This window comes from Thalassophryne amazonica, chromosome 4 (genome assembly GCF_902500255.1).
Source record: "Thalassophryne amazonica chromosome 4, fThaAma1.1, whole genome shotgun sequence".
Lineage (NCBI taxonomy): Eukaryota > Metazoa > Chordata > Actinopteri > Batrachoidiformes > Batrachoididae > Thalassophryne > Thalassophryne amazonica.
In genome coordinates this window covers 65,665,843-65,684,861 of record NC_047106.1, presented here as the reverse complement: position 1 = coordinate 65,684,861, position 19,019 = coordinate 65,665,843, and the positions used below count along the sequence as shown (strand labels likewise).

General features: G+C 40.7%; 1 protein-coding gene across 13 annotated transcripts in view; it reads right to left on the bottom strand.

Annotated features, from left to right (window-relative positions):
- Positions 1–19,019, bottom strand: part of kirrel3b (kirre like nephrin family adhesion molecule 3b) — a 658,462-nt gene that overhangs the window by 261,326 nt on the left and 378,117 nt on the right. For all 13 annotated transcript variants that reach the window (XM_034168011.1, XM_034168012.1, XM_034168013.1 and 10 more), the window contains exon 3: positions 18,631–18,780. In XM_034168011.1, the coding sequence (XP_034023902.1) occupies positions 18,631–18,780 (150 nt within the window). The remainder of the gene's footprint in view (positions 1–18,630; positions 18,781–19,019) is intronic.

Sequence of the window (19,019 nt, the reverse complement as noted above, 5' to 3'; positions counted from 1 at the left end):
CACCTAATGAGTTTGTCCAGCCTGGATGTGTCCTTCTTGGATGTGCTGTTCCCCAGCACACCACAGTGTAAAAGAGGATGCTGGCTACTATGGACTGGTAGAAAATCCACAAGAATTTTCTGCAGATGTCAAATGAACACAACCTCCTCAGAAAGTACAGCCTGCTCTGTCCCTTCCTGTACAGATGGTTGGTGTCGGTTGTCCAGTCAAGTGTGCTGTCCAGCCACAGTCCGAGATACTTGTAGGAATCCAGAGCCTCCACCTTAGCTCCCTGGAACTGGTCAGAACTGGTCGCGGACTTGGTCTGGACTTCTCAAAGTCAATGACCAGTTCCTTTGTCTTTGAGGTGTTGAGCTGTAGGTGGTTTGTGTGACAAGCAGCAAAGTCCTTCACTAGGCTCCTGTACTCCTCCTCTCTGTCATCACTGATACATCCAACAATGGCTGTGTCATGTCTATGTCAGACGTGGTGTCCCTCAGCCTGACATACTGCGGCCTGTCAGTGAGGTAGTTGGAGATCCAAGTGACGAGGCAGGGGTCCACTCACATCCTGTTCAGTTTGTCCTGGAGCATAATGGGCTGGATGGTGTTGAAGGCCGTGAGAAGTCCAGGAAGAGAATCCTCACTCATAAGGTCTGTGACCAAGACTCACTATCTAAATTTTTTTAAGGTTTTGATGTTTGACTCTAAATTCAATACTGTCCAGTGCTATTATACGAGGTCTGTTAGAAAAATATCCGACCTTTTTATTTTTTTTAAAACTATATGGATTTGAATCATGTGCGCTTGCATCAGCCAAGCTTGAACCTTTGTGCACATGCATGAGTTTTTTTCATGCCTGTCGGTTGTGTCATTCGCCTGTGGGCAGGCTTTGAGTGAGCACTGGTCCACCCCCCTCATCGGATTTTCATTGTCAGGGAAATGGCTGAGCGAATGGAGCAGTGCTGAATCAAATTTTTCCAGAAACTGTGAGAGACAGCCAGGTGGAAACCATTTGGAAGATTCAGACGGCTTTCGGTGAGGATACTCTGGGCGTCACACAGATTAAGGAGCGTTACAACCGGATTAAAGACGGCCCACAGCGGTGGAGGGCGCGCCGCGCTCCGAGCGGCCATCGACAGGCTGAAACGACCAGATCATTTCCAAAGTGAAGGCTGTGTTGATCTGGGACATCATCTGACTATCAGAGAAATTGCAGAAGAGTTGGACATCAGCAATTTTGCGGCACATTCCACTGTTACAGGAAATTTTCTAATGAAAGACGTGCAGAGGAATTCGCGCGTCGGGACGGAGCAGCAATGGCGTGCAACAAAAAGCACGTCCATGTTGGAAGTCTACAGGACAAGCTGTGACATGCCCAGCTGTTACACAATTTCTCGGATACTCACTCGACTGAAAAGCCACCGAAAGCCGTCTGAATCTTCTGAATGGTTTCCAACACGGACGTGCTTTTTGTTGCGCGCCATTGCGGCTCCGTCCCAACGCGTGAATTCCTCCGCACGTCTTTCATTACAAAATCTCCTGTAACAGTGGAATGTGCTGCAAAAGTGCTGATGTCCAACTCTTCTGCAATTTCTCTGGTAGTCAGATGACGTCCCGGATCAACACAGCCTTCACTTTGGAAATGATCTGGTCGTTTCAGCCTGTCGATGGCCGCTCGGAGCGCGGCGCGCCCTCCACCGCTGTGGGCCGTCTTTAATCCGGTTGTAACGCTCCTTAATTTGTGTGACGCCCAGAGTATCCTCACCGAAAGCCGTCTGAATCTTCCGAATGGTTTCCACCTGGCTGTCTCTCACAGTTTCTGGAAAAATTTGATTCAGCACTGCTCCAATCGCTCAGCCATTTCCCTGACAATGAAAATCAGACGAGGAGGGTGGACCAGTGCTCACACAAAGCCTACCCACAGGCCAATGACGCAACCGACAGGCGTGAAAAAACTCACGCATGTGCACGAAGGTTCAAGCTTGGCTGATGCAAGCCACATGATTCAATTCCATATAGTTTTTTTTAAAAAAAAAAGGTCGGATAGTTTTCTAACAGACCTCGTATTGCCTCAGACAAACAGTACTCACTCAGGTCCATTGGTTATTTCCAGATGTTTGCTTTGTTTCTCTACGCCTTGGTTCAGAGTGTCCTTCCAGGTGGTTTTGTCCAAAAAATAGGATTTTGACTCCTTCTTTTGGTTGTATATTGCAGTGCTTTTCAGATCCTTGAAAAAATATTCAGATCCTTGCAACAATATTCAGGTTTGTTCCACTTTCGAAGTTACTATTGCTAGTGTTTTAGCAAATTTGTTTTTAGGAGCTTAGGGGATCATGACCTGCTCTCTCTCCCTCCCTCTCTCCCCCTCCCCTGCCCAACCCCTTACTCTTGCTCTCTCTCCACTGAGTGTGGCACCTCTAAAGGCCCTTTTCCATTTACAGTTCTAGCACTACTCGGCTCGGCTTGACTCAGCTTGACTCTACTCGTTTTTGACCAATCAGTGTAGGGCTGAAATGATTAATCAAGTAATTCAAATAATTCAATTACAAAAAAATGTTTGAGGCTTTGTTTAAAGCTGTAGTATGTGTGCCAGGCCTGTAGGTGGCGCTATAATGCCACCACAAAAAACAGAGAAGAAGACCATAAAGCATGCCCCACCCTGCTCAGAGTGCTGCTCTCATTGGACCAACATCTCTGCTATTTTGGAATTGTGGGATAGCTCGCGCCCACAGATTGAGCTCGCCAGACTACTTTTGCCGCACTGCTGAGCGTGCCGCTGTCGTTGGAGCGACATCATAATACAGAATGTGTCTCTTCCCAGATAGATCTCTTTCAGTGCAGCTTCTTGTTCGGAATTTAACACGAAGTTAACACCTAAGTCTTTCATCACCAACTGTAAATGGTAATCAAAACATTCCAATCGTATCTTTGTGAACTCTTCCGCATCAAACTCCATCGTGTCACTGTTTACATTGTGCTTGAGCAATAACAGGTGAAGTTGCCCATAAATTTTAAGTTTCTTAAATATTTATTACGGTCACACTTAAAACTTCATTTATCTTTATAATTTTATTACTGGCAAATTTTAGAATTGATTTAGATTAGATATACTCAATATCTCACAGGAATATATCACAATTATCTGGGAACTACTTTTTGCGCAGGAATTGGCACACGTGAGAGTATGAACATGCCCATAACTAATGTAAGCACTAATCAACGTAGCAGGCGATGCTACAAGTTCACAAAGCTACACACTGAGTCAAATAAAGCCTTTTAAGAGAAAGGATCCGTGCTGATCATCTGAAACAGACTTATTATGGATTTAAAGTGAAGCAGTGTGTTTGTATATTTTTTTAAACACTGTTTGCTCCACTGGCCGTTTCCCACCTCCGCAGATGAAGCGAAAGTACGCGCACTTTAAATGAATCATGTTTAACTGTTCCAAAAAAAAGGGCCTATATTCAGATTTGATAAGAGTTTTTATCAACAGGCTGTTTGGTTAATTTATCAGTGCAGCTGTTGTGGAAACGCTGAACTCCACAGCCATTTTTCAAAGGCTGTGTTATTTGCCAAGTATCCACAGAAAACAAGGAATTTGATTTTGGTTTGAGCTGCACTCTGTACGGCATGTATAAATATACACTAAAGACTGAATAAATCATAGTAATAAAGAGTGCAAATGAAATGTGCAATAAGAGAGAGGAAAAAAGAACATCCTGTCCACAGACTGAAGATTTCACAAAACGCCTGGACCTCTGGTGCAGCAAAGCTCCAAAACTCTTAATGTGAAAAAATAAATAATAACACAGGAAAACAGAGAGAGAGGGAATATCCTAACGCAGGGGTGGGCAACCTGTTCCAGAAAGAGCCAAGAGGGTGCAGGTTTTCTTTGCAGCCACTGACTCGACCAGGTGATTTTACTGATTAATATCACTTTGAGCAGATGGAATCAGTTAATCAGTGAAATCACCTGTTGGAGTCAGTGGCTGCAAAGAAAACCTGCACCCTCTTGGCTCTTTCTGGAACAGGTTGCCCACCCCTGTCCTAAAGTAACAATCTGCATGATGGCACAGTGACATTGTGCCATTGCTCAGGGAGAGCCCTGCCACTGCTGATACTGTTTAAAAACACAAAAGTACTTTTGATCTGATTACTCGATTAATCGATAAAATAATCAATAGAATACTCAATTCCAAAAATATTCGATAGCTGCAGCCCTAAATTAGTGGCCAGCAGCCTGTTGACGTCACATTTTACTATCTGCTCCGCTTGCTTGGATCCTTGCCTGAGCAGATACCAACAAAAGCACCAGGTACCAGGCACAATGACCTAATGGAAACGCAAAAAAGCGAGTAGTCGAGCTGAGCTGAATACTGCTAGACCTGTATAATGGAAAAGGGCCATAGAGTAGGTGATGTGGATTGAAGGACAACAAAGGAATTTAACCCATTGATTAATAAGATGAACGACTCCTGGCCATGTCTGACTCGGTTCACGTGGTTCATATGAAAGAGGCATTAAAAAGAACTGGATCATTTGTAAATGACCCCACACTTGTGGTAATTCATGTGTCTGGATATAGGGAGGGAGTAACAAACTGATGATTGTATGATGTCTTAAAGCAGGCATAGAAAATTAGGATCTATTAAAGCTCCAGGAAAAGGAAGCAAAAATAAAATGTGAAAGCCTCTGAAATAAAAAAGCCCTAAGCTTCAACAATGTTATGTTGATTTTCATCTTCATTGTAACATAACTGAATGCGAAAATGTCAGACAATGCCAAACTTGCTGAATAAATGACCAGCTGGAGCCAGGGATAACCAAAGGATGGCATTGCTGTCTGAAGTATTGCTGGGTACCACTATGTTGGGCAGTGGAGCCCGGAGTTAACTGATATGGCTCACGCTGACAACAGCCCTGTGTTCATTTTCAGCCTGACTGTTAATTTAAAACTGCAAATTCTGTGTTCGGCACCTCACTCGAGAAACCAGAGAAATCAGCCAAGCAAATTTATTCTTTTGTACAAATAGTCCCAGTGTGGAGTGGTGCTCAGGTGATGAGAAATAAATGTTGATCAAGTTTTATGAAGTAGTTAGTCCTGTCCTGCAATTGGTTCCATTGCATCTGGGGGTGGGTACCCCCCCTCCAAAAAAAAAGACTGCATGTACCCTATAAAATATGGTAGATACGAGGTCTGTTAGAAAAGTATCAGACCTTTTTATTTTTTCAAAAACCTGATGGATTTGAATCACGTGTGCTTGCATGAGCCAACCTTGAACCTTCGTGCGCATGCATGAACTTTTTCACACCTGTCGATTCCATCATTTTCTGGTAAGCAGCCTTTGTGTGAGGTGTGTGTCATGCGCTCGGCGGATTTTCATTCCAAGGAAAAAGACGGAACGACTGGAGCAGCGCCGCATCAAATTTTGCCAGAAACTGGGCGACAGCCAGGTGGAAACCATTCGGATGATTCAGACGGCTTTCGGTGACTTTTCAGTCATGTGACTATCCGAGAAATTGTGGAAGAGGTGGGCATGTCACAACATGTCCTGTGAGACTTCAACACGGAGGCGCTTTTGCTGCGCCGTCAGCAGCAGCATGAATTTCACTGCCACTCTTTTCATGGCCAAATCTTCTGTCACAGTGGAATGTGCCGAAAAAGTGCTGATGACCACCTCTTCTGCAATTTCTCGGACAGTCACACGACGGTCCCACATCACCACAGCGCTCACTTTGGAAATTATCTGGTCGTTTCAGCATGTTGATGGCCAACCAGAGCGTGGCTCGCTCTCCACCGTTGTGCGGACGTCTTTAAACCGGTTGTACTGCTCTTTAATCTGTGTGATGCCCATAGGATCATCACTGAAAGCCGTCTGAATCATCCAAATGGTTTCCACCTGGCTGTCGCCCATTTTGTGGCAAAATTTGATGCAGCGCTACTCCAGTCGTTCCGTCTTTTTCCTTGGAATGAAACGCAGAGCACACAACACACACCTCACACAAAGGCTGCTTACCAGGAAATTGCGCAATCAACAGGCGTGAACAAGTTCATGCATGCGCTCGAAGGTTCAAGGTTTGCTCATGCAAACACACGTGATTCAAATCCATCAGGTTTTAGAAAAAAATAAAAAGGTCCGATACTTTTCTAAAAGACCTTGTAAATGAATTAATCTATTCCTCCTAGTTTGTTAATGCAATAACTAAAAAAAACAGCACATCTCTCATCTTATACATCTCCAAATGAAAAGGACATATAACGAATAAAAACTGACTACAGTGTGATGAACTTTGATACACTGCACCAATACCAAAGTGATTTGTTTTGCTTCTGTTATGTCTTGTAGACCTGCCACATTCTGCATGGTTTGTGGATGCTGAATCAATGATGGACATCAGGAACAGGGGATTCATGCACAAAGCGTGCGTACTCACAAAAATGTGCCTTATAGTAGAGGACCCACTCATTGAGTCCGTGACTAAAATTAGGGAGTAGGGTTTGAATGCATATTCTTCAAGATTGGCCCAAAAAAATAGGTTTTAGCCGGGATAATTTTTTTTTAAGTGCGGGCTAACTCCACCAGGGGGCGATAAGCAAAATGGCCGCCAAAATTAATATTTTGCCATATTTCCACTTCTGTTTGATGTAGAACATTAATTTTGGTGTCTAAATCTATGTTTATGGGGTCAAGGAATCCAAACATGACCATATAAATAACATATCTATCACCTAGAAGGCGCTGTTGAACATTTAATTTACAAATGTATATATGTTTTCTTGAATGTCAGTAAAAGACAGATAATCATTAAGAATCATGATTTACTTTAGCAGTTGACAAAGTCAAGTATTGTAGTTTGTTGAGTTAAAACATAAAAGACTTGCAATGGGTTTTAAAATTGATATTATGTTATTTATAAGCCAGTATTTGCTGGCTAGATGTGTGCAGAAGAATGATGCTTTTGACTCCTGTTGCAAGTTGATACATACAATGGGTTCAATGGGTTTTAAAGCAGTTGCCAGACATTTGTCTTCTTAACTTAAAAAAGGCACCTGCATGTTTGTTTTTATTTATTTAAGTATATTTGTATTGATGAAGTCATTAATACGCAGCAACTTCTGCCAGCTCCATCTGAGTACATTGCCATCATCGACATGGGCTTTTTATGGCAGTTGTCTCTTCCATCAGCTGAGAAGCGCAACAAATGTGATGGAACAGTGTACACCTGGGTGGAATATGCTTCAGAGATGCTATCCCTGATACGGAGACAACGTCACAAGTCTGCGAGGACACTTGTTCTTGTGACTGACCCATATGACTTGCCCTACAGCATCAAGGACAGTGACAGAATTGCACGAGCCAGCAAACAAGGCAGTAAAGGAATAAAAAACATATTCATAAGACCACAGGAAAGGACCACATCACCAAATCTCTCGGGGATCTGTTTGCAAGTGGCAAAAATAAACAACATTTGCAGGCATTTCTGAAGGAACAATTCAGATGTATGGCAGTTGGTCTGACAAACAAGGAACTGATATACTCTCTTGGTCTTGAATGTGAAAATCTCAAGACAGGGATTGAAGTGAAAGAATATGCATGCAATCACATTGAAGCAGACACTGCAATGTTCAATATATACTCCCAAATCCAAAAGGATGACCCTCCCACACCAGTTGTTCTGGATTCCGAAGACACAGATGTTGTTGTCCTGGCTGCTTATGCAGCTCACAAGATTGATGGTGTTCTGGGCCTGAAACATAAAGACACCATCCTTGACTGCCACTTGCTCTGTGAAGAGGACATTGCTGATGTTATCATAAAACTGTATGTCCACAGTGGTTGTGACACTACTGATGCCTTCTATGGACATGGTAAACGATCTGTGTTTGACAAAAGCCAAGCAAATGCTCAAGCCTGTAGGAAAAGTACTTCCTGCTTCCAATGAAGTTCAGGACAACCTGGCCCCACTCACCACCCGCTTCATCTATGGAGACAAAGTCAGCAAGACACTGGCACAAGCCAGAGCTCTGAAATGGAGAAATCTAAAGAAGAACTCAACATCAAGAATCCCTCCAGATAGAAACTCCCACAACCAGAAAGTGCAGCGTTAACTATCAGGCTCATCTCTTTCTTAACTTCAAAAAGAAAGATCTGGTTCCGTCACCACTCAACAATGGCTGGACACTTGAAAATGGTATTCTGTTTGACAGCATCCCAGATAAACTATCCGTACATGTCTCCACGTCATCTGTTGCTCACACTTGGTTATTTATTTATTTATTTTCTGTGTTCATGTTGACTGATCTGACGGAGGGGAATTCCCAGCTCCCAGGGCCTATTTACATGAATTTGCATATTTAAATAGGGGCGTGGAAAGGGAGGTGCATGGTGCATGTGCATGTGTGCTTAATGCATACGTACACTTTGATACATCTAAATATTTTTTGTGCTTACGCCAGTTTCTGGGTTTTGCCGTACACCATATTTCAGTAGGAAATCCATGCAAGAGTTTTTACATGAGGCTTCAGATGTGGTTAACAGACCATTTCTGCACAGAAATGGACCAGGGCAAGTGATGGTTTAGTGGTTAAGCGTTGGGCTTGAGACCAGAGGATCCTCTGTTCAAATCCTAGCTTGACCAGAAAATCTCTGAGGGCCCTTGGGCAAGGTTTTTAATCCCCTAGTTGCTCCCGGTGTGTAGTGAGTGCCTTGCATGGCACACCCTGATATCAGGGTGAATGTGAGGCATTATTGTAAAGCGCTTTGAGCATCTGATGCACATGGAAAAGTGCGATATAAATGCAGTCCACTTACGAAATCAGAGAAAAAAAATTATTTCATGATTGTTTCTTCAACTAACAGGGACATAAGTCCACACAGTGCCGCAAAAAGATATTGAATTCATTTAGCTGCACAAGTGCAGTCAAAGCACTTCATCAATCTTTCTCTGCCTATCCCAACATATGTATATTTTCATCTTCAAAAGCCTAGGTTTTGTAACCAAAGCCACCACTACTTGTTTTTAAGTAAGGCATATATATTTTGTTAATATTATAAGAAAAACAAATGCTTTACTTTTTTATAAGATTAGGGTGGATTTATATTAAGGGGCAGGAGTAGGCATTTTCTAAATATTTTTATTAATTTATTAATTTATTTTTTTCTGCACAAAGAAGGTGAAGGTGCAGCAGCATAAGTAAAATTTTCAGCATTTGCTTGTGAAAATCTTGGGTTTGGACTGCAGCCACTGAGAAAAAAAGCTCAGAAGTGGCTGCACTTCATCAGACTGGTCAGGAAGGCCAGGCTGAGCTTCTGCCCCCTCACACAGGCCTAGTGGAGACTATCCTCACCACCGGCATCTCAGTGTGGTATGGCAGCATCACTCAGGTAGAGAGGAAGGCTCTCCAGAGATTTGTAAAAACAGCTGAAAAAATGATCAGGACTAAACTTTCATCTATACACTCAATTTACAGCTAGCGATGCAAAAAGAGGGCACAGCACATTATCAGGGACCCTCTCCACCCTTCCCACTTTCTCCTCAGGCCCAAATAGACAGTTTACAGCCTGAGGAAAAGTAGGAAAGACAGCATCATTACACACAGGACTCAGTTCCAAATACGTTTTATTCCAGCCACAGTCAGACTGGTGACATCCCTGAACTCGGAGTAATAACTGTTCACAACCAAAACTCACTGGGCAATATCTATTATTCAACTATAACCTAATGTGCAATATTTTATTTCATTTCTTTTGGATTAACAGTTATTGGTGCAATATCTGTTTGATGTATATGTGCAATATACACTTTATTATCTGTGCAATATCCACTGTGTTGAAATATACGTGTGCAATAACTGCTGTTCTCTGTTCCCATTAATTTGTGAACTCTGTACAAGAATCCAGTTTACCCAAACCTTGTGTGCAAGTACAAATGCAAATAAAGTCTCTATCTATCTCTCTCTTGCGCATGCACGCTGGATGTTGATTTGGCACAAGTTAATCAGACCTTTGGCTCTGTTCTGCCATGGCTTTGGCAGAATGTTTACCAAGTTTCCTTAGAGTGTTTTGTTTATTTTCCTCTTTAATATTGCCAGTTTTGTCCTTGATGTGTTGATGAATCTGCACCATAATTTCGTCACCAATAAAATTATTTTGAATTTAAATATTCTCCAAACCTCAGGTAAATTCAGATTAATTGAAACAAAAAGAAAAAGTAAAAAACAAAAAGAAAAACCTAATAAAAATAAATACTATAATTAAGGCAAAGCATTGGACTGAACATAGATTGATGTCAATTTTGAAGACTGGTCAGGATGTGAATTTCAACAAAATACATATTGAAATGGGTAGTGACGCAGGAGATCGCAACTTGATTGCAACAAAAGTCAAATAAATTTGATTCAGAGTAATACATTGGCAGGAAACATGGTCTAGAACAAAATATTCTTTATTCTGTATGTTATTTTCAGACTTTAAAGAATATCGTGATTCTTGATCAGGGGCAGGTGATGGTCTAGTGGTTAAGGTGTTGGGCTTGAGTCCAGAAGATCATGGGTTCAAATCCCCGCCTTACTGGAAAATCACTAGGGGCCCTTGGGCAAGGCCTTTAATCCCCTATTGCTCCCGGTGTGTAGTGAGCGCCTTGTATGGCAGCACCCTGACATCGGGGTGAATGTGAGGCATTATTGTAAAGCGCTTTGAGCGTCTGATACAGATGGAAAAGCGCTATATAAATGCAGTCCATTTATTTGATTAATTTTGACATTGTCATAAATAACAGCAGACAGAAATGTGAGTGACACCCTAAGTGGCCAATTTCCTCAGTACGCACTACTTACTTTGAAATCCAATTAACTGATTTAACTGGATTGATTGGTGGATTTAACTCAATGCAGCCGACGAGATGGAGAAATCTGTGGGTCTGCTCAGAGACTTTCCAGTTTGGCATGAAGACACTGTTGAAATGGTAAGCTTTGACGAGCCGATCACACCCTTTCACAACGATTCACCGACCGAATTACTTACAGAAAGATAAACTGTGCAAATGATGCAATTAGATTAGAATGGGAATAACCCTGTTGTGTCTGATGATTTGCCGATGTTCATGCTGGATTTTACAGTCACAAATTGAGGTTTACAGTAAAATGGATATTATTCCGTAATTACTATGTCAGCTATAAGACTTCGGGATATAGTGGGCAAAGTCCAACATGGCAGAGGGGGCCTAGGTCTGGAAACAACATGGCAGAAGGCCAGTACATCTGAATGCCGGTGACTGGTGCTTGATGAGGTGCACCACCAGGAGGAAGCGGACAGGTGTGCCAGAGCTGTGTCCCAAGCCAATCAAGGCTGTTGGATGAGGTGGAATCGTGTTGAGAAGAGGAAGATCACTTGGAGTAAGCTGTGGAACATGGAGTCTAATATGCTTAGCTTTACCATCAGAGTGACCTATTTTAAATCTGACCAATCAAAATGGCAGCACCCTTCAGTCCCAGGGGTCATCGTGATGGATGAGATGGATGGCCTAGGAGGATTTTGTTTTTTTTTTTTTGTCATCACCCAAACATCTCATTCGACCTTCGGCTTCACTCAGTTTTCATTAAAAACAACAAGAATGCCAAAAAGTGTCTGCTGTTTGATCAAAAGACTTCTTAGTGTTAGACTATAGTGTATTTGTGATCTGAGCATATTAGAGTGAAGACATACTTATGATATTGCACAAGGGGGAGTTTGGGCTCATACTGAGTTATGAAAAATGGAGGGGAGGCTTTTAGATTTATTCTACTGTCAGTACTGGAGACAGAAGCTGTGTGCGCGCCTGTGAGTGTTTGTGTGTGCGTGAGCACTGGTGGATGTAGGTGTTAGTAGGCGAGTAAGCAAATAGTGTATGTGCCTGTGAGAGTGTGTGTGTGTGTATCAGTGTGTCTTCCAAGTCGATAGACACACTCTGTCAGCACTGGCAAGTAATTGACAGCTTGGAGTTTGCAGTGACATGGGCCTTGCATATATTTTCTCCATTACCTTGTGTGTATGTCAGCCCAGAGTTCTCCCTGCAGTGCATTCAGCTGGCAGGGCAGAGGATTAGCAAACACCTTCTATTTGGGCTTATGGGAAGAACGAATAGCTGTCGAAACCTCATCCAGTCAAAAAGGTACTTCTACACTCTTATAGGTGATGATTATTATTTTAGCATAGCAGGGCCACCTCCTGCATGCATGCCTCTGCTGTATATATGTTTAAGTCCAGAGTCAAACAATTGGAAATAACTAGTGAGTTTTCAAGGTAAGTTTTGGGTGGACCAATTCAGGAGCAGTCACTGGGAATGAACAATTTGCATCTTCCACTTATTTCACCCATTAAGTGTTTACGGTAAGCAGTCATATTATCAAAATTTCAGCAATATAGGTCACCAGATGTCTTACCTGAAATGTCTCACTGGAGATGCATGCAAAAAGTTTAATGAGTCCAAGAAATGGCCTGTCCTTCCTTCTCCCATGTATCTGATGACATACTAGTGGGATCTAGTTTTGTTCTGGGGTTGTCTGAAGGACACTAAACAAAATTTGCTTCTTCAAAGTGGCAGGCATTTTTGATAGGGGTCATAATGGGGTAAGTTAGAGTAAAAAACAAAGCAATAAAAACAAAAACAAAACAACAACAAAAAACAAACCCCTCAAATCTTACTGACAAGTATACCAAATTACTTATCATACAGAATCCAAAAACATATAGTTTGCTCCATATCTGATCTTCCATTGAGTCAACACAAACCAAAACAGAAAGCATGTAACATTTGCTATTCCAGATTACTGCAAATTGTTGAATACATTTCAAAATTAATTTACCTTTTTCCTGTTATTTCATGGTTGACATCATATTTGTCAAACTATCACATTGTTTTTTTGTTTTGTTTTGTTAATAACAACACTACTTCCAAATCTTCTGTGGTGAAGTATGGGGTACCGCAGGGTTCTGTTTTAGGTCTTTTTTGTTTTTGTTTTACATTACACCTCTTGGAGAGATGTTGTAAATTTCCACATAGAAATGTACTAAATCAGAAAAATACATTTTTTTAAGATTATTTGACAGTGGTTACATTCTAGTCCATGCAATGCTACAGAAACATTTTTTTTATTGAATGTAGCCAAAGCAGGCACTTCTTATTTCTATTTGTGTGTCCCTCAACATGTTTTTCAAGTTAATTGTACAGTGGGGCCAAAAAAGTATTTAGTCAGCCCCTGATTGTGCAAGTTCTCCTACTTAGAAAGATGAGAGAGGTCTGTAATTTTCATCACAGGTACACTTCAACTATGAGAGACAAAATGAGAAAAAAAAAATCCAGAAAATCACATTGTAAGATTTTTAAAGACTTTATTTGTAAATTGTGGTGGAAAATAAGTATTTGGTCACCCACAAACAAGCAAGATTTCTGGCTCTCACAGACCTATAACGTCTTTAAGAAGCTTTTCTGTTTTCCACCTGTTACCTGTATTAATGGCATCTGTTGGAACACATTAGCTGTATAAATGACACCTGCCCACAGCCTCAAACAGTCAGACTCCAAACTCAACCATGACCAAGACCAAAAAGCTGTCGAAGGACACCAAGAAATAAATTGTAGATGTGCACCAGGCTGGGAAGAGTGAATCTACAATAGTCAAGTAGGTTGTGTGAATAAATCAACTGTGGGAGCAATCGTAAGAAAATGGAAAACATACAAGACCATTGATAATCTCCCTCGTTCTGGGGCTCCACGCAAGATGTCATCCGGTGGGGTCAAAATGATCATGAGAATGGTGAACACAAATCCCAGAACTACACAGAGGGACCTGATGAATGACCTGCAGAGAGCTGGGACCAAAGTAACAAAGGCTACACACTACGCAGAGAGGGACTCAAATCCTGCAGTGCCAGGTGTGTCCCCTTGCTTAAGCCAGTACATGTCCAGACCCGTCTGAAATTTGCCAGAGAGCATATGGATGATCCAGAAGAGGATTGGTAGAATATCATGTGGTCTGATGAAATCAAAATAGAACTTTTTAGTAAAAACTCAACTAGTCATGCTTGGAGGAAAATGAATGCTATGTTGCATCCCAAGAACACCATATCTACTGTGAAGCATGGGGGTGGAGACATCATGGTTTGGGGCTGTTTTTCTGCAAATGGGACAGGGTGACTGATTTGTGTTAAGGGAAGAATGAATGTGGTCATGTATCATGAGATTTTAAGTCAAAACCTCCTTCCTTCAGTGAGAGCATTGAAGATACAACGTGGAGGGGGCTTCCAGCATGACAATGATCCCAAACGCACCACTCGGGCAATGAAGGAGTGGCTCCGTAAAAAGCATTTCATCGTTCTGGAGTGGCCAAGCCAGTTTCCAGACCTCAACCCCATAGAAAATTTGTTGAGGGAGTTGAAAGTCCATGTTCCCCAGTGACAGCCACAAAACATCATTGCTCTAGAGGAGATCTGCATGGAGGAATGGGCCAAAATACCAGCTACAGTGTGTGCAAACCTGGTGAAGACTTACAGGAAATGTTTGACCTCTGTCATTACCAACAAAGATTATGTTACAAAGTATTGAGTTGAACTTTTGTTATTGACCAGATACTTATTTTCCACCATAATGTACAAATAAATTATTTAAAAATCCTACAATGTGATTTTCTGGATTTTTTTTTTTTCATTTTGTCTCTCATTGTTGAAGTGTAGCTATGATGAAAATTATAGACCTCTCTCATCTTCCTAAGTAGGAGCACTTGCACAATCAGGGGCTGACTAAATACTTTTTTTACCCCACTGTAGCTTAAAATGGACTCATTTGTTGTTTTCTTTAATTTCCAAAGCCTAGCTTTGGTGGTCACCAACACCATAACCACAATATGACCCCTTTGAATTTACTCAAAGCCAACTGATATGGGATGTATGATTAAACAGCCACTAATGTCTGTCAGCCTTCTTCATTTTCAGCGCTTGAAGCTGTGAACTAATAGTGGTGAAAAGCACTCAGAGCAGCTAAATGTGGACAGAGTTGAACAGGAAAGGAGAGACAGCAGTGAAGGTATAAAGTGCAATTTCAACAGACTGTTTTGGCTCTCTGTGGAAGTATCCACAATTATTCGGTCATGTGCATTTGCTGTGAGCTTGGCAGCCACAGAAATATTATGCTGCAATTCATCTTCCCCTTTCTCTGTTTGCTCCTGCTGCCTTCTCCTCTACAAATCGTTGGTTTCACTTTTCATTAGGACAGATCAATAAGACGGATCAGTCGCTCATGGCGAGGACATGGCGTGGTAGGCACCCCTGACTCTCATTTTTTTTCTTTTCCTTCTCTCTGTTTCTTTTACTTTGTCATTGACTCCAGAGTCATTCACCATCTCTCCACTGTGGGAGGTTGTGAGGGGAAGGAGAAAGAAACAGCGGGAAGTGGAAGGATGAAAGCAACGTGACTCAGAGATTACGCCAGTCCTGCCAAATACGGCAAAACTAGCAATACTGAATTATAACCCAACAGAGTTTAATTAAGAACCAGTAACCTCTCAAGCTTAATAATGAAAATAGAGGATACATGTGGAGGAAGAAATTGAAAGTGGAAATGTAAAGGTCTACAAGGTTTAGTCATATTGACACTGCCTGCCTAGTGGGACACATTACTGTTGATTTAATTGCTTTCATGCAGTGTGTGTGTGTGTGTGTGTGTGTGTGTGTGTGTGTGTGTGTGTGTGTGTGTGTGTGTGTGTGTGTGTGTGTGTGTGTGTGTGTGTGTGTGCAATTACCTGTATTTATAGTGGTTGTAACTGAAGTCGTGTATAGTGACAGATAAACCACCACTTTTAGATAATTATTTATTTTATATTCAGTGTTAAATCTCAAGCATGTGGACTCCATATTGCATAATAGCTGCAAACTTGTCAGAGAGTGAAAACAAGTGTGTGTGTGTGTGTGTGTGTGTGTGTGTGTGTGTGTGTGTGTGTGTGTGTGTGTGTGTGTGTGTGTGTGTGTGTGTGTGTGAGTGTGTGTAGCATCTGCATCAGATGGAAAGTTCTACAGAAATACACCATTTCTTCACCATTTAATTCCCTTGTCTTCAGAGAGGGGCCATGGCCAGATCCATGCTGTGTAAAGCAACAACCATGAAAACAAGTTTATCTTATTGTTCTTTCAAGCTTTTTATAAGGACTATCAAAACCTGTCTGGAATTGTGTCAGTTGTAAAACCTTTGCTGAATGAATATGCAGATCATAAGCATTGGCCATCCATACAAGGTCCATACCAGATTAGGTGAAGTAGAGATGGATTATTTACTCTGAAATAAAAGAAGTAATTTTGGCTACAAACATTTCAAATGGATAGTATCACTTACGATTAATGCTGGCAACAACATAATTACGCTAAGAGCTCTAATATTATATAATATGAGGTCATATACACTTTCCTATTGGTGACATGACCTTCAATGTTGAGTGAATTTGAAAGATCAGACTTACGGTGACAAATGTTTAACTCTAACCAGTGGAGCCAGTGTGGATTGACAAAATCTTTTTAATGATAATTTACTTTTTTTAAGTGGCAGTTTGTGTCCTAATGTTTATATATATATATATATATATATATATATATATATATATATATATATATATATATATATATATATATATATATATATATATATATATATAATTGAAACATGCTGGCAACAAGTGTGCATATAGTACGTTATTTCAGTCCCAGATCAGAAAGATTTTGAGGGCCACTGGATACCTATATGAAAATTAAAATGAGTCAATTTCATAGTTGAGGTGTTGGTTGCATACATTTTTTTTTTCTCAGACAGGAAAGTAGAGCATCCATGATAGCTTGAAGATGACAATTTACAACTGCAGAAGTCATAAAAAGAATCCTTGAGGACAGTGATACATCTTCTTCAGAGGATGAACATTTGACTACATTCCTGATAGTAAAGTGGTGTCAGAAGCTGAAGCCCATGATGCAGACATAAATAAAAACTCTGATAACAAGGTGCCAAATGATAGAAAGATAGAATACCAACAGCTCAAAATCATGAGCCACCTGTAGAGCAAAACTTTGTTCCGCTGAATTCCAATTAAAATTTTGCAAGAAAAGGTGATTATTTTGACCAAGATAAAGGTAAAGACAGAAGAAGACCATGAGAAAGAAGAAAAGCATGAGGGAGAAGTAGAGGTGAAGGAAGAGAACTATATGTAGGTAGGAGAGGTGACAATGAAAATATAAACAATCCATAGGATTACAGAAATTTACCAGCCCAGTCTGATGTTTTTTTTTTTACCTCCACCAACAAAGTTGGAGGAGGTTATGTTATTGCCCCTGTTTGTTTGTTTGTTTGTCTGTCTGGGTGTTTGTTGGTTTGTTTGTTTTTGAACAGCCTGGAGACCACAATTTTTCATATGTCATTATGAACTCTTTACTGAATATTCATATACTGATAGGCAAGAACTGATTCAGTTTTCAAGGTCATAGGTCAAAAGGCAAAGTCAGGAAAAAGCTTGGAAAATTGGAAAAAATCCAACATTGAATGAATTTTCAAAAAATCATAACTGTCAAAAAATATCAAATTTCTTTCATAATTCAACAGATTTTGTAGGATGCTATCCTTAATTGACTGGCAACATTTGATGCGGATCTGATCCAGATTACAGATTTTGTGGCCGTTTAAGTTTAACATTGAAAACCCTATCTAATGTGTATTTTATATTATATATTAATCAAATATGACCCAATCATGCTCATATTTGAAAGTTAGCTGCACACTGGCACTCACTATTGACTGACAAAGTTTGATCCAGATCTGACCCACATTGTGGATTTTGTGGGCATTTGAATTTAATATTGAAAAACTCATTTGGTGTACATTTTACATTATATCTCAATCAAAAGTGTCTCAGTCACTCTCATTTGTGACAATGAGGTGCAAACCAGCACTCTCAATAGACTAAGTTTGATCTGCATCTGATCAGTACTACGGATTTAACAGGTATTTGATTTTAACATTGAAAAGCCCTTTAGATCTATATTTTGTATTACATTTTAACTTATGAAAAGCCACTTCTAACAAGTATTTGATACTGAGGGGGTTGTGATACTGTCACAAAATGGTTTGTGACAGTCAGTTTTTGGTACTATGTTAACTTTAACATAACCTCAGTGTACTCCCTCCCTCCCTCAATATGCCACCCCAAATTCTGTGAAACCTTTATGAAAATGTGTTACTATCTGAAACTACCATATGAAATCAGGTTTTTTCACGTCATCATGATTTTGCCATGTGGACTTTACTCATAGTTACAATGATGGTCTTACAATCATGTTGCCCTGTTTTTGGTTTAATATACAATAATTTTATTCTACAATGTCAAATGCATTTCCTCTAAAGGAAATTTTTTGACTGTCACATTTGTAAGGCCTGAGTGCCCCTTGATTTAATACCTGTTTTAGCCAGCTGGTGGCCTATATTAGCATGCTGTTGTATGTGATGTGAATCACATGATAGCAGCTAATTATAAATGTTTAATTTAATATCAGAAGCTCTGATATTAAATGAGTGAACTGGTGTAGTGGGTACCACAGTTATTTGGGTTCAATTATGAACAGCATGTGTCAACTTCCACTCACCCAGCACAGTAAGACGGGCTGGACGGGATCTCATCGCAGCCTGGACAGCCTGGCATTCGAACACAGCATCATCCATCAGCTCGACACGTTGGATTCGTAAATGATGCTCACCTGACCCGTGGTCGCCAATCACTGTGTAACGAGGATAGCCTGCAGAGAAAACACATTCATTCATTGTAATCACCATCAAAATCAAATATTGTTCATTTGCCAAGAAGGCACATATATCACTGTAATTTTAAAGTGCTCTTTGCCAACTCATAGCAATTACAAAGCTCAACCAAATGAAAAATAAAATATACAACCAGCACTCCATATGCATCTTCCAAATGTGTTTTTACAGTATAAAAGGTTCAACAGCTGCAAGACTTGTGTATGACAATTTTGTG